We start from the raw sequence: 16831 nt of genomic DNA, 5'->3' as shown, positions 1-16831 counted from the left end.
CAATTCACAAGTCCATGGTTGATATGATTAACCCGCAGTAATGCTTTTATGCGTTTCTGCACTGTATATACAGTAGGAGGAAGACTTAAGTCTTTTTTGTATGTCTTTATTATGATAGTATGCAGACCAGATCTTTATCATTTTGAAGCTTCTTTGCAATTATAACAGTTCACCAATGCTATCATTGAGGACTCCTCAAAAAGGTTATCCAAAAGAGTAGAATGAAGTGCATAATAATAATAATAATAAAAAAACATCTTGTGGAGAACTCAAAGTATGCAAGGGTTGAGGAAAGGTCAGTATTAGGTTTGATATTTCATGTTAAATGGCTTTTAATTCCAGATCAACACAAACATAACATGACATGGACAGGGAACTGTCATAAACAATGCCATTTTGAAACTCATATATATTTAGAGAAGAATAAAATAAGCTATCAATGCTCTTAGGAAGTCACAATAAGGTCACTTATTGACAGACATATTTACTTCACAGTAATGCAACACCCCCGTTGCTTAAAAAAAGCCCATAGCTTAGTTCCCTGTTAAGCCTGTGAAAGCAGGGCTGTGTGGGGGATTACTGGGCCGACAGGCGGCATCTCTCGGCCATGACTCACACTGCAACATAAAACAAAGGAGGCCCAAAGCCCATCGTCTTTATTTACAACTACTTAACCACAACGGACATACATGGAGCCGCCAAAGGCCTCCATGGGCCGATTGTTCCCTAAACACCTCGGAGGAGGCCAGACGTCTATTTGCCCTCACGTACTAAAGGTGAGGGAAAGTCCAGAGAGTTCACAGGGCTTTGGAAAGGCATGGAGGGCTGGGGTTTGTATCCATACTGACAGACTGCCATGTGTCCATACTGACAGACTGTCTACATCCTGCTGCCAAATGTCTGATACTGGCCAAAAGTCAGATATTTTTAGCATCAGTTCATCATGCAAACAAATGTAAAATTATGCACTAAAACAGATTTATTGTTTTATGGATATCGTTGTTGATGTTGTGAGTTCTAAAACAAATCACACAGAGACCAAACTGCATCATCCAGCAATTTATTTAATTGGTAACATTTACAGCCTACAAATGCATTTCAGCTGTAGACATGAGTGAACAGAAACCTTTTACTATGCTCACGACAGCTGTGTATGTGCAAAATATCTCTCATATGCTATGAGATGTTTTTCCACTGAACTCACCCGACTGATTGTTTCCAAAAGTAGCACCTAAGATAATGGGTAAAAATATACACTCCCATCTATTGCAATGCATATGGCAAGACCTACCTTGTTGATCTACAATTACAGTGACTGTATAGATGTCTTCAATTCTATAGAACATAACTGAATGGAGCCACACTGTCCATCAACATCGTCACTGGGATTTACGTGATGGCATTAAGAAGTAATAGATGCTGAGAACATTCTGCAGCCACTTAACTGTGCACTCCACCGAGATGATGGAGACTAGGAGTATGTGGGCTTTGCTGAGACTGAGAGTGATGATGCAGACGAACAGTGACTAATGACCTATGCTTATAGAACGATCTGATCTGATGATTGCTTATGTGATGCTCTGCTTCTCCAAATACCTCGTCCGTCCCCTGGGGGCGCCTTGGGCTGCCGGTGCAGATGTGGGGTTCATCCCAGCAGCACTCCCCGCCAGCTGGTTTCCTGGTGGAGCCACTCGCTGGCACGATCCATGGAATAACCACAATTCCAGCCACCCCACCCCACCCTCTCCGCCACCAAAACGAGACAATGACAGTGTTGATGCATTCAGAGCCATTATCCATATTTAGAGAGCGGCTAACTTTATAAAAGCAAGTGCAGGGGCTGGTCAACCAGCAGGGTCTGAACTTGAATCATCTGAAGGTAAGTCACAGAATAACAACATAGGCCACTGTGCTTTAGCTTGCTGGGGCGAATTATCACTAGTACACATTGCAGGTGCCATGTCTGTGGGAGGTTAAGCTATTATATTATGTGTCTATGCACACTTTAATTGTGGCAACATGTTTACATGATCAGCTATATTCTACATGTATTGTTTCCTTGCTAGATCAGTGACATCACATCTGTCTTTACTGCGAGCAGGGAGAACAGTAAGTACCTAAATGTGTGGCCAAAATACAAATACAACCAAGCTAAACACAAGAATTTAACAGAGAACTCTGGAGTTAACACTTACCTCAGAGTAAATTTGGAGCTTCAGCATGGAATGACAGCTGGACAGCAGGAATTCACCTGACAGTAGTTTGGTTGAACCTCAACTTCATCTGACGAGATACAAGATTTATATCCATATAATTAGATTTATGAGTAGACAACCAAAACTTCATGCACTTATAACAACATCAGTAACTTCAATTTGATTGTAAAGTGTTGTATTATGACAACCCAAAAACAAGCAACTTTTTTTCCCCCAAAGGCTAAACCATGGGGGATGCTGCTATGGCAGAGTTTGGGGCGGCGGCTTTGTATCTGAGGAAGTCGGATAAGGAGCGCCTGGAGGCCCAGACTCGCTCCTTTGACATGAAGAAGGAATGCTTCGTACCGGATCCCGTGGAAGAGTTTGTAAAGGGAACTATTTCAAGTCGCGAGGGTGACCAAGTCACCTGTGAGACTGAGCACGGAAAGGCAAGTGCATCAATTTGAACAAACACTGAAATGTTTTGCTTAATTTGAAGTCTATACTTTCCCCTTTAACAACACTGCTTTCTTTGGTAGACTGTCACTGTGAAAGAGGCAGATGTCCACCCCCAGAACCCGCCAAAGTTTGATAAAATTGAGGACATGGCGATGTTCACCTTCCTGCATGAGCCTGCTGTGCTGTATAACCTCAAAGAGCGTTACGCAGCCTGGATGATCTACGTGAGTACAGTGAATGATTATGTCAGGTTCTCCAGATATGTTTATGTATCAATCTGACATTATGTCTCTTTGCACAGACCTACTCTGGGTTGTTCTGTGTCACTGTCAATCCCTACAAGTGGTTGCCAGTGTACAACCAGGAAGTTGTCAATGCTTACAGAGGCAAGAAGAGGACTGAAGCTCCTCCTCACATCTACACCATCTCTGACAATGCCTACCAGTACATGCTGGCAGGTACATCATTTTGAATGATTTGGGTTATATCATTACTATACTATACTATATAGATATATATATCACACACACACACACACACACACACACACACACACACACACAGACACACACACACACACACACACACACACACACACACACACACACACACATACTGTACATATACATATGTTTATAGTATAGTGTGTACTGTGTGTGTATTGTCTACCTGGTAGAGAGAGGATTATAATGATTAGTCATGCTCTGAGCTTCTTACAATAATATGTCTTTAAAAGAGCTGTGTGGAAAATCAGACTTTGAGTTGTCTTGAATGCAGCCACATCATGACGCTCTTCCACTTACTTGCAGTGTACACAATACAGCACCACATGTGGTGCAAAGTGGTATTACAAGGTTGCCAAGCTGACACATAAGTCATCTGACTGTTTGACTGCATAATATAATGTATTGAATTAATGCTGGAAATCCTCTTTCTCATTCAGACAGAGAGAATCAGTCCATCCTCATCACGTAAGTTTGCAATGCAAATTGTTTCTATTTCTGGGTCTTGATCACAACATAATAAATAATGCAATTCCTGTTAATTCCCCTTCAGTGGAGAATCTGGTGCTGGGAAGACTGTGAACACCAAGAGAGTCATTCAGTACTTTGCCAGTATTGCTTCAGGAGGCATCAAGAAGGAAACAACTGACAAAAAGGTTGTTGAATTGAAAAATTGTTATACTGAAATGTGCATACTACAGTACATCCTCATCATAAAGGCTGTGCTCATTGTCAACACACTAGTCAACTCATTGCTGCCTATTTTTAGGGTACCTTGGAGGATCAAATCATCCAGTGTAACCCTGCTCTTGAGGCCTTTGGAAATGCAAAGACCATCAGAAATGACAATTCGTCCAGATTTGTAAGTAGCCTATAACATTTGTCACACACAAACCATCAAGCAGGTGGCAAATACAATGTAATCTGAGTTTAAACGGATACCAAGCTAATTCTTCAGTAAGAATAAGACGTTTGCCTACATGCGCTATTTGTGTGCTGCAGTACAGAGCCTATGCATATGACCCCCATGCAGAGGAAGTGGAGAAAATAATAAGCTAGTTTCATAGCTTAAAATATGATCTCATATAAAGTATATTAAGGTATTTTGTTTGTATATGTCTCCAATAGGGCAAGTTTATCAGGATCCACTTTGCTGCCAATGGTAAACTGGCCTCGGCTGACATTGAGACCTGTAAGAACATTTTCATTCCACCATAATCATATTACTAGAACGTATGATTGAGTATGCTCTTAATACACTGACAAAAAATGTTTGACCACTTTCCATATACTATTTGTCAGATTTACTGGAGAAGTCTCGGGTAACTTTCCAACTCAAGGCTGAGAGAGATTATCATATCTTCTACCAGATCCTCTCTCAAAGAAAACCAGAGCTTCTAGGTTAAACTTAAATAGCCTATTTTCCAATTCAAACATTACCTGATATTTCATGTATAACTGAGGACTAAATACACATTGCTTCTTTACTTCTAGAGTTGCTGTTGATCACTGCCAACCCCTATGACTATTCCTTCATCTCCCAAGGAGAGACAACTGTGCAGTCAATCAATGATGGTGATGAGCTGAATGCTACTGATGTGAGGGGAGACTATAAGACATCAACAGAGTAATGTATGCAATGTACTGTACTGTTTGAAATATACATCAAGCTGCCACTCTTTTGTTTTGTGCTGTAGGAGGCATTTGATGTGCTGGGCTTTACTCCAGAGGAGAAGAACAGCATTTACAAGCTGACTGGTGCCATCATGCACTACGGCAACTTGAAGTTCAAGCAGAAGCAAAGAGAAGAGCAGGCAGAGTCTGATGGCACTGAAGGTGATCAATTACCTTTCAAAAATTAAATTAAAGTCTTAAATTATTTTATTCTTAAAACACTTGCATGTAACAATCTTTCCTTTGAAGATATTATTTGAGAATGTAGTCTATTAGGGCAACTGACAACAAAAGCAGGGCACCTCATCCATTCATGCTTGTAGGCTACTATGTTTGACTGGGGGTGACTAACCTAACAAATAGTTGATCTCAAATATACACAGAAGTTAGCTCACCATGCTAGGTATCGTGTCAAGCTTACCATTTGGCTGTGTTAGCAAAGAAATCACCTTGCTAGTTTTTGGCTGTAAGCTTGGCCTTGTCATCTCAACAGTGAATCTGGCCACTGGCTATCTAGGTACTGTAACACTGGAAACTGACAATAACATTGCACTGGTAGCCTGACGATAGTTAGTCCTCCCCTCTTGGTATCAGTTTCTCAAATGCAATAGGGGACATAGAGGAAGACTGCAGTTGTATTTCTGTTCTAGGATTAAAAAAAATACATTACAATATAAAATACAATACAAAAATACAAAACGCAACTCTATCTGACTCTAAGTAGAGGCAATAGATTTCTTCATTGCTAGATAATATTATGACCAAAAACAAACATCATATTTTAGATACAGACAAATCTGCTTATCTGATGGGCCTGAATTCTGCTGACCTCATCAAGGCCTTGTGTCACCCAAGGGTCAAAGTAGGAAACGAGTGGGTCACCAAGGGACAGAATGTCCAGCAGGTGAGACGTGTAATTTATAACTTTAACATGAATGGATTGTTCCATGATTATTTCAAACTTAAAAGATGAAGTTTGCCACCACATGCATGTATTGAAAATACCAGGTATACATTTACACACAATGACAATGGAATTTGTAAAAAAACCTTTGGAGAGTAACATTATGTACCATTCTAACCCTGTTAGGTGTACTATGCTATTGGTGCTCTTGCAAAAGCAGTATATGAGAAGATGTTCCTCTGGATGGTTGTAAGAATCAACCAGAACTTGGACACCAAACAACCTCGCCAGTACTTCATTGGTGTGCTGGACATTGCTGGATTTGAGATCTTTGATGTAAGACTTGATTCTTTGATACTATACTTATTGATTAATGATAGTACAAACATTTGGTATTCAAAAAAAATCAACTGAACCTATTATTTTGACTGAGTTATGAACTAGTAGTGATATTGAAACTACACTATGACCAACTGAACAGGGGCAGCCGTGGCCTACTGGTTAGGGCTTTGGGCTTGTAACCTGAGGGTTGCCGGTTCGATCCCTGACCAGTCCACAGCTGAAGTGCCCTTGAGTAAGGCACCTAACCCCTCACTGCTCCCAGAGCGCCGCTGGTTGGGCAGGCAGCTCACTGCTCTGGGTTGTGTGATTCACCTCACTGTATGTTCACTGTGTGCTGTGTGCTCACTAATTCGGTTAAATTGGGTTAAATGCAGAGAACTGAACTTCCCTCACGGGATCAAAACAGTATATGTTCTATTCTATTCTATTCTATTCTAAACTCAAGGAGATGACTGCATGCATGCTATTATATTTCTCCAACAGTTCAACAGCTTTGAGCAACTGTGCATCAACTTCACTAATGAGAAGCTGCAGCAGTTCTTCAACCATCACATGTTTGTGCTGGAGCAAGAGGAGTACAAGAAGGAGGGCATTGAGTGGACGTTCATTGACTTTGGCATGGACTTGCAGGCCTGTATTGATCTCATTGAAAAGGTAACATTATTCTTTGGCTGCATCTTCTGCTAGATGACTATGTAAAATTAAACTAAAATAACTGAATTGTGTATTTTCGATTACTCATTGTTGCCTGCCTTTGTTACTCTTTATCTAGCCCATGGGTATCATGTCCATCCTTGAAGAGGAGTGTATGTTCCCCAAGGCCAGTGATGCAACATTTAAAGCCAAGCTTTATGACAACCACTTGGGGAAATCCGCCAACTTCCAGAAGCCTAGGATTGTGAAAGGAAAGCAAGAAGCCCATTTCTCCCTAATTCATTATGCTGGCACTGTTGACTACAATATCAACAACTGGCTGATGAAAAACAAAGACCCTCTCAATGAGACCGTGGTTGGTTTATACCAAAAGTCTACAATGAAACTACTGGCTGTTCTTTTTGCCAATTACTCTGGTGCTGACTCTGGTGAGTATTAATGAGGCCAACTACGAATAATAGCAGGAGGTTTTTAATGCAACATGGTTTGAGGTAGCGATTAGCCTGGCTCTGCCTGTCTATGTACTTCCACTCAATTTCTTTTCTCTACAGAACTCTGTATGGAATAGCTTGATCCGCCTTCATTTACTTCGGCTTCCTAGAAGCCAAACCAACCAGTGAACAGGAGGTGTTCCTGAGAGCAATTACGTTTAACTTGCAACCCAATCGTTGTTGTTGTGTCCCCCACGGTTAACATACTGTATGTCATTACCATTACCAAACATCAGTGATTGAACTCCAATGATTTCAAGCTTTAGACAAGCATCCACCAACCAGGAAATAAATGTTTGCCAATGGATCTAAGCCAGACTCTCTGTGAAGTCAGAGAATCTGGTATCCAGGCAACTGATCAATCGACCACCGATCATTATTGGCCGTTATTCACTCAAAATAGTTTGATCGGAGCACGCTCTGCAGGCCAAACAGAAGAGCTGATCAGATGGCGCAAAACTCCGGAAACCTACAGGGCTCTACTACAGTGCTTCTATTTCACTCTCTGAACAAGATGGCGTGCGAGTGGGGAAAAAAAGTATTTAGAGGCACTGGTGGGAATGACTATTAACCACGCAACCTACAGTAAGGTTTTCAAAATACACTGTAGCATTAAACAACATGAAAAACATTCTGAACGACAGAATGACATCGCGAATGCAGCATAAAACCTAGGCTACATGCACCTCATGCAGCCATATCATATCATAATTTACATATCAGAATGCATATAATGGTAAACTTTTATATTTTATATCAGTTATATATTATGTAGTGTATCCATGCTGAGGGCAGAATTGTCAACATTTCAAAAGCAATTTAAGTTGAAGCATATTCTAGTTAGCATATACGAATGTACAAAGCTATAATGTAAACAGAATGAACGAAAGATGAAAACCAGCCAGATTCCGGTTTAAGAAATAAGGTGGATAGGCTACAGGCCAAATGTAAATATGACAATGCATGATATTATTAAAACAAAATATAGAAAAATAAAACAGACCAAAAATAAAGAAGGCACTAATATTCTTTACATTTTGTTTCCTGTAAATGTCATTCTTAATCTTTGCAACTGGTGCATTGGCATGTTTAACAGTTGGCTTTAAACGTTTAAAAAAAAGTTAGTGTAAAGCCCTGCACTTTCTTTCATTGTCCATCCTGTGATCGGTGATCGGCTATCGGTTATCGGTATGGGCAAATACTGATTTCAGTGATCGTAATCCGTGATCGGCCCCAAAAACACTGATCGGAGCATCCCTAGTTTGAGGTGCAGATTAAAGGCACAGTCATTTTACATTTGCAATGTTCTGCAGCAAAGCATTTGGTATTCTCTTGTACATTTCAGCCATGGTAGATGCTTCAGGTGGAAAGGTCAAGGAAAAGAAGAAAAAGGGTGCTTCCTTTCAGACTGTGTCTGCACTCCACAGGGTGAGCTCACACATTCTTAAAAGAAATGTGTTGAAAACAACACAACTTGCATTGTTTTAACACACATCTCTGTGTCCAGATAGGGACAACACAGTTTGTGTTTCTTTTCCAACCCATTGCTTTTGTTACAGTATTTGTTACACAATATGTGTTGAAAATAACACAACTTGCATCTCTTGTTTACAACAAATTTGTTTTAAGAGTGCAGACAGATTTGTGTGAGATTTAACACAGCTGTTCTGAAAATCAAACATACTTAAAGAGGAGTTATGCAGGTTTGGCGATTTCTTTGCTGTTTTCCCGTTTTCCGCTTGCAGGTTTCTCTGCAGAGCTTCCCCTACAGCTTTAGCGTGTATATTTTACAACACTCCTCAATTGGTCAGTCTGCCTTTTCATGAGCATGATCGTGAGGCTGTGAGACTTTGTGTTTGTCAGTGCCACTGACCTGGTGGCACAAACTTGCAAGCGTGGTTTTTCCGCTCACAGGTACTGTACATTAAGCTAAAAAAACCTGCATAGTTCACCTTTAAAATGAGTTGAGGAATAGAAACCATACCTTAAAATGTAAAATAAAACAACCTGAGATTAAGGCTGCATCATTTTGGATTTTTTCTGATATTTTCAAGCTCATTTAGGCAAATTGCCAATTGTGATTAATGCTAAATGGTTGCATGATGTTTCCCTAAGATAGTACTGGCCGGGCAAACTGCTAGAGATGTTTATCTACGTAATGGCTGATTATTAACAACTTAGTTTTTTCCTGGATCATACACAGGTCATGTCGATATCATTGTGCATCCCTCTATCCAAATGGTATTGATAACAAGTAATGTTTGCTATGATAACTTGCTAGGAAAATCTGAACAAACTGATGACCAACTTGAGGTCAACTCACCCCCACTTTGTGCGCTGCATCATCCCCAACGAGACCAAGACTCCTGGGGCCATGGATAAACCTCTGGTCATGCACCAGCTGCGCTGTAACGGTGTGCTGGAAGGCATCAGGATCTGCAGAAAGGGCTTCCCCAACAGGATCCTGTACGGAGATTTCAAACAAAGGTAAAGCGCCCTTTAAAACTTTTGACTCATAAACAAATTATTTGCAATTTCACTGACTTAATATTTGAGCTTCTTCTGCAGATACCGTATCCTGAATCCTGCTGCTATCCCTGAGGGACAGTTTATTGACAGCAAAAAAGGTGCAGAAAAGCTACTGGGTTCCCTGGACATAGACCATAACCAGTACAAATTTGGGCACACAAAGGTATATTGGCAGATGTAAAGAATTCAATTGCTATATCCAGTGATTGGAAATGAAAATCTTGATTAAAATCTCTTGAATTTCATTAATGATTGCAGGTGTTCTTCAAAGCTGGTCTACTGGGTATCCTTGAAGAGATGAGAGATGACCGTCTTGCTCTAATCATAACACGACTGCAGGCTAGATCCAGAGGTGTCCTTGCTAGAATAGAATTCCAGAAGGTTCTTGAACGAAGGTAAAACATATTTTCACATTAATATTTTCAGTCCAGTTTCAGTTTTATGTTAATCTTTCTTCAACCTAATTTCATGTACCATCATACCATATTAGCAAGTCAATCAAAACACAAAGGGCTACTGAATCCTAATCTCAATTTACAAACAATTACCAATATTGACATTCCATAACATGTTACAAGATAAGGTATATCAACATAATTTATATAAAGTACATTTTCAGTAACAATAACATCATGGTAGGCCAGGTGGGTGAAGGTAAAATAAATAGGGAATTTACAAATATGCTTTGAATTTCATTTGAAGCATCCATATGAATATATAGTAGGCAATTGCCTGCTATACACAATTACACTGCAAAAAACATAATAATCGTTTTACATAAAACGTTCACAATCAACCCTTTAAAAATGTACACCAGGGATTCCTTGCTGGTGATTCAGTGGAACATTCGCGCATTCATGAGTGTCAAGAATTGGCCCTGGATGAGGCTGTACTTCAAAATCAAGCCCCTGTTGAGATCAGCTGAGGCAGAGAAGGAGATGGCCAACATGAAGGAAGAATTCCTGAAGCTGAAGGAGGCCTACGCTAAATCTGAGACTCGTAGAAAAGAACTGGAGGAGAAAATGGTTTCTCTTCTCCAAGAGAAGAATGACCTGACACTTTCAATTCAGACCGTGAGTCCTACCACATCTAGAGAATGATGCTAACTTATTTTTTTTCATTGAGCTATATAAACATTCATATTTACATTCATGTATGATTTGGTTATGCATCCAACACATTCTGTACTCTGCAAAAAAAAAATACTTCAGGAACAAGATAATCTTTGTGATGCTGAGGAGCGATGTGAAGGTCTGATCAAGAACAAGATTCAGCTTGAGTCGAAAATCAAAGAGCTGATTGAGAGACTGGAAGATGAAGAGGAGATGAATTCAGAGCTCACTGCAAAGAAGAGGAAGTTGGAGGATGAGTGCTCTGAGCTAAAGAAGGATATTGATGACCTGGAGCTCACTCTAGCTAAAGTAGAGAAAGAGAAGCATGCCACTGAGAATAAGGTAAGCATATCTAAAAAGGATAGATGATGTGTCATGATAAAAAAAAATCCTATATTAAGTGGGATATTGTTTTGTTATTGTTTTGATTATGGGGTCTCTGTAAATCTATTGGGGTTTGTGTTGTCATTATGATCTTTTTCTTTCAGGTTAAAAACCTTATTGAGGAGATGTCAGTTCTTGATGAAACGATTGCCAAGCTGACCAAGGAGAAGAAAGCACTGCAGGAGGCTCACCAGCAAACACTGGATGACCTTCAGAGCGAGGAGGACAAAGTCAACACTCTGACTAAGGCCAAAGCCAAGCTGGAGCAGCAAGTTGATGATGTAGGCAGCAAGAAATTATATGTGAGATTCCATTAGTGTAAAATGAATGAATGTAAGCTTATTCTATTCCTTTTATTGTAGCTTGAAGGGTCCTTGGAACAAGAAAAAAAGATAAGGATGGACCTCGAGAGAATTAAGAGGAAGCTTGAGGGTGACTTAAAGTTGACCCAGGAAAGTGTGATGGACTTAGAAAATGATAAACAACAGCTGGAGGAACGGCTCAAAAAGTAATCAATCCTGTTCAACAAAGATACTTTGGTCATTTACGTAAAACTGCAAAGCCTCACAATTGATTTGTTGTTGTAGGAAAGACTTTGAAATAAGTCAACTTAACAGCAAAATTGAAGATGAGCAGGTCCTGGGAATTCAGCTACAAAAGAAACTGAAAGAGCTTCAGGTACAGAGAAAAAATAAGCAGTTGCCAATTCTTAACATGCAAGTAATTTTTGTAACACTACCTTTCTCTTTTGAATAAAGGCTCGCATTGAGGAGCTGGAGGAAGAGCTAGAGGCTGAGAGAGCTGCCCGAGCCAAAGTGGAGAAGCAGCGGGCTGACCTGGCCAGAGAGCTGGAGGAGATCAGTGAGAGGCTGGAGGAGGCTGGAGGTGCCACTACTGCCCAGATTGAGATGAACAAGAAGAGGGAGACTGAGCTCCAGAAGCTGCGCAGAGACCTCGAAGAGTCCACTCTGCAACATGAGGCCACTTCTGCAACATTGAGGAAGAAGCATGCAGACAGTGTAGCTGACCTTGGAGAGCAGATCGACAACCTTCAGAGAGTGAAACAAAAGCTTGAGAAGGAGAAGAGTGAACTCCGTCTGGAGCTGGATGATGTTGTCTCCAACATGGAGCAGTTCGCCAAAGCCAAGGTACAGTAAGCAGCAAAACTTAAGATGACAATTAATTGTACATGACATTATTATTGAGATTACTTATTTTCTGACACTTTTCAGGCACACTTGGAGAAAACGAGCAGAAACATGGAGGATCAGATGAGTGAATACAAGGTTAAGTATGAAGATGCACTACGCAGCATCAGTGATTTCTCCACACAGAAAGCCAAGCTACAAACTGAAAATGGTATGGAAAAAATCACTTCATGTCTGTAATTGTTAAGGTTTTCCAACCAAAGTATAAACTATGATTCAAATTTCAAAAAGGTGAGCTTTCCAGACAACTTGAGGAGAAGGTTTCTCTAGTATCACAGCTGACCAGAAGCAAGCACTCCCACACCCAGCAGATTGAGGATCTAAAAAGACAATTGGAGGAAGAGGTCAAGGTAATCAATTCTGGTAGTGGCAGAAATTCCTTGACATATAAAATCCTTGACTTATAAAATCACGTTGCACCAATTTACACCATTTTCTTCTATCAGGCTAAAAATGCACTAGCCCATGCAGTGCAGTCTGCTCGCCACGACTCTGACCTCCTGAGGGAGCAGTATGAGGAGGAGCAGGAGGCCAAGGCTGAGCTGCAGCGCAGTCTCTCCAAGGCCAACTCTGAGGTGGCTCAGTGGAGAACCAAGTACGAGACTGATGCCATCCAGAGGACTGAGGAGCTGGAAGATGCCAAGTAAGGTCCCTCCCAGAGATGACACTGTATGAACCTTTCAAAGTCAAATAAGGAGGCCAAACATGTTTAGTACCATTATGAAACAAATCCTTGATGATTTTTTATCCAGAAAAAAGCTGGCTCAGCGCCTGCAAGACACAGAGGAAGCTGTGGAAGCTGTTAATGCCAAATGCTCCTCCCTGGAGAAAACTAAGCACAGACTGCAGAATGAGATTGAAGATCTCATGGTAGATGTGGAGAGATCAAATGCTATTGCTGCTGCCTTGGATAAGAAGCAAAGGAACTTTGATAAGGTATTTCAGTGATTTCATATCAAAATGTGTTGTTTCCTTAATGTAAATAACAAACACATAAACACACAATATTTAAATTTGCTCAGGTCCTAGCTGAGTGGAAGCAGAAGTATGAGGAGTCCCAGGCTGAGCTGGAGAGCTCCCAGAAAGAGTCAAGATCTCTTGGCACTGAGCTCTTCAAACTCAAGAACTCTTACGAGGAATCTTTGGATCACCTTGAGACCATGAAGAGAGAGAACAAAAATCTCCAAGGTTTGTACTTCCGGCCATATATAACAGCTGGGTCTGTAAAGAAGAAGGAAAAAAAACTTTGTGGCCTTTGACAATGTAAAGTTTCACCAAAAAAGTCTCTGAAACATGTCCATCTAATTGTTCAACAGAGGAAATATCTGATCTCAGTGAGCAACTTGGAGAGAGTGGAAAGAACATCCATGAACTTGAGAAAATTCGAAAGCAACTAGATCAAGAAAAGGCGGACATCCAGACGGCTCTTGAGGAAGCTGAGGTGCATGAGCACAAAATGATCAGACACTTTCAGACCACTGCATAATTTACCATATTGTTTTAGCCTTGATGTGCATATTGTAATGAACTGTTAACATCAACAGGCGTCACTTGAACATGAAGAGGGTAAGATCCTGAGAGCTCAGCTGGAGTTCAACCAGATCAAAGCTGACATTGAGCGTAAACTCTCTGAGAAGGATGAGGAGATGGAGCAGGCCAAGAGGAACCATCAGAGAATGGTGGACTCCCTGCAGAGCGCCCTAGAGTCTGAGACTCGAAGCAGGAATGAGGCTCTGAGAATCAAGAAGAAGATGGAGGGAGACCTCAATGAGATGGAGATCCAGCTCAGTCAGGCTAACAGGCAGGCAGCCGAGGCCCAGAAGCACCTCAAGAGTCTCCAAGGACATCTGAAGGTAAAGCAGCAATGCAATAGAAAACTGTATGGAGAGGTGACTATTATTTTAAATTGATTTTTTAATTAATATTTTTATATCCAATGGTAGGATGCCCAACTGCAGCTGGATGATGCTCTACGTAATAATGATGATCTCAAAGAGAACATTGCTATTGTGGAAAGACGCAACAATCTGATGCAGGCTGAACTAGATGAGCTGAGGTCAGTGTTGGAGCAGAGTGAGAAAGCCCGGAAACTGGCTGAACAGGAGCTGCTGGATGTCAGTGAAAGGGTCCAGCTGCTGCATTCTCAGGTAAAATTCACACATTGAATCTTGACATTACAGTGTTCTTGTACCACATTCCATTTGTCTCATGTGGTAACTGGTAACTTCAGTTGACTGATTCCAGTTGTGCACAAGTTGAAAGGACAAGATCCTACCATTTGTTACTTTTTCAATGATTTCCAGATATACAGTAGTAATACTAGTTCAGAACAATGCCTTACACAGTATTTTTATGCCTACAAATGTAGTAGCAACATCACAGCAGAGAGGTTGGACACTATACTGTTTCTACAAGCGATTTAATGAGATGAATAGTGCATTTCTACAGCTCTCGTTTACTGTTAATTGGTGCTGCCATCTTGGAAATGCTGGGGGTACTCAGGGTTCAAATGAGTTGACAAGTGGGAATGATGTTGTAACTAAGAACATACAACTTATGAGATAAACTGGAATGCACCATTATTTACTTACTTTACCGCTCTTCACACACAGAACACCAGCTTGACTAACAATAAGAAGAAGCTGGAGAATGATGTGAACCAGCTGCAGACTGAGGTGGAGGATGCTGTGCAAGAGTGCAGGAATGCTGAGGAAAAGGCCAAGAAGGCCATCACTGATGCTGCCATGATGGCAGAGGAGCTGAAGAAGGAGCAGGACACCAGTGCTCACCTGGAGCGCATGAAGAAGAACATGGATCAGACCATCAAGGACCTGCAGCACCGTCTGGATGAAGCTGAACAAATCGCCATGAAGGGTGGCAAGAAGCAGATCCAGAAGTTGGAGGCTAGGGTTAGTATGTATAATGTTTTGTGTCATTGTGGTGGTATTAAAGAATATTATCAAAATGGTATTAAAATGTTACGGTCGTTTGCAGGTGAGGGAACTGGAAAATGAATTGGAATCTGAGCAGAAAAAGGCTAGTGAATCTTTGAAAGGAATCCGCAAGCATGAGAGACGCATCAAGGAGCTCACCTACCAGGTACTATAACAATCTATTGTCTACCTACTGTATGCTTGAGATACAGTATGGTTTGTGAGTTCACTGCATGGTAAGACTTTCAATGATGATTCACATAGAGGGATATTATTTACTCTTTTAGGCAAACTGGAATCAAGCTGAATGTTACTACAGAGGCTGTACCAGTACCAGTGTTTGAAAACATGTACAGACATCTATAAATTAAATATCTTTGATCATTTCTTAGACAGAGGAGGACCGTAAAAATCTGGCCCGTCTTCAGGATCTTGTGGACAAACTGCAACTGAAAGTGAAGTCCTACAAGAGGACAACAGAAGAGGCTGTAAGTGACATAAAAATGGTCTTCTAAGGAGAAAAAATCAGTAATTCGACCAGACCTCATGAGATTTAGTAGCTGTGGTTCAATGAACAGACAAGGAGGCATCCTGAACACAATAATGAATTATGACACTGTTGCTAAATTGAAGAAATGATCAATACAACCATTTTACTCTTCTTCCAGGAGGAACAAGCCAACTCTAACTTGGGCAAATTCCGCAAGATTCAGCATGAGCTGGATGAGGCTGAGGAGAGAGCTGACATAGCTGAGTCTCAGGTCAACAAGATGAGAGCCAAAAGCCGGGAACTAGGTAGTAAGGTAAGTGGACTTGCAAGTATTTGCTGTTCTTATTGCAACTTATGATACTTGCCATCGACCCTCTTTAAACAGTTTTTAAATGTAATTAAGATCAACTGTATGGAACGGTTCAAATCATAGTCAACATTCAGATGCTATTGCATCAACCTTCCTAGAAGTCTCAGAATAAAATCTGATTAAAGCAACACTATAGCATTTTTTCTCTATCACATGCACAGCTAACATCTCTTCCATAACAAATGGGTTAATTCTTGGACCACTTACAAAATAAAATCAATGATGACATCTCACTTGTTTACTTCCATTTCATTTTTCTTCCTCCATTTTGATCTCCCAGAAAGGACATGATGAGGAGTGAAGCTCTACGTGGACTTTTCTGAAAGCTTTGTGTTCTGCACTTTGGAGCTTGCTCCCATACCTGTACTGTAGTTTAATAGAATAAACAGACACCGCAAATTCAGTTTGATGTCTGTGCTGTTTCAATTTAATTATCCTGTATGATTTTACCACACATGTTCAACAAACAACATCTACCCTGCATTGTCAATATTTGTCAAACAAAACTACAACCAGCATTGAACTGCAGTTTATGGGAGACTGTACCTGGCCACAATGCCAAAGCACCAGGCCTGATAATATG

At 40.7% G+C, this 16831-nt stretch overlaps 1 protein-coding gene and 1 long non-coding RNA gene across 2 annotated transcripts; one reads left to right on the top strand and one right to left on the bottom strand.

The window, feature by feature from the left end:
- Positions 1 to 1044: 1044 nt before the first annotated feature.
- LOC134065850 (uncharacterized) lies at positions 1045 to 16606 on the bottom strand. The gene is made up of 3 exons (XR_009936333.1): positions 16456 to 16606; positions 9546 to 9686; positions 1045 to 2283 (listed from the first exon to the last, which is right to left on the bottom strand). It is a non-coding gene; the product is annotated as an uncharacterized LOC134065850 (long non-coding RNA).
- On the top strand, positions 1859 to 16651 carry LOC134065828 (myosin-7-like). Its single transcript, XM_062520920.1, has 39 exons — positions 1859 to 1879; positions 2067 to 2109; positions 2436 to 2644; positions 2735 to 2878; positions 2956 to 3112; positions 3598 to 3625; positions 3711 to 3813; positions 3927 to 4019; positions 4286 to 4349; positions 4460 to 4558; positions 4652 to 4755; positions 4855 to 4993; positions 5617 to 5735; positions 5922 to 6071; positions 6561 to 6731; positions 6850 to 7159; positions 8568 to 8650; positions 9504 to 9709; positions 9791 to 9914; positions 10010 to 10146; positions 10569 to 10824; positions 10963 to 11205; positions 11352 to 11528; positions 11610 to 11755; positions 11835 to 11925; positions 12006 to 12395; positions 12480 to 12606; positions 12687 to 12805; positions 12902 to 13098; positions 13208 to 13391; positions 13478 to 13643; positions 13772 to 13896; positions 14000 to 14308; positions 14399 to 14602; positions 15068 to 15364; positions 15450 to 15554; positions 15781 to 15876; positions 16057 to 16191; positions 16529 to 16651. The coding sequence occupies exons 3-39, from the start codon at positions 2444 to 2446 to the stop codon at positions 16547 to 16549; spliced, it is 5820 nt and encodes a 1939-aa protein (XP_062376904.1). The 5' UTR covers positions 1859 to 1879; positions 2067 to 2109; positions 2436 to 2443; the 3' UTR covers positions 16550 to 16651.
- The last annotated feature ends 180 nt before the right edge of the window (positions 16652 to 16831 follow it).

This window comes from Sardina pilchardus, chromosome 19 (genome assembly GCF_963854185.1).
Source record: "Sardina pilchardus chromosome 19, fSarPil1.1, whole genome shotgun sequence".
NCBI classification, from domain to species: Eukaryota; Metazoa; Chordata; class Actinopteri; order Clupeiformes; family Clupeidae; genus Sardina; species Sardina pilchardus.
The sequence above is the reverse complement of the archived record's forward strand: the minus strand, read 5'-3'. Positions and strand labels throughout refer to the sequence as shown.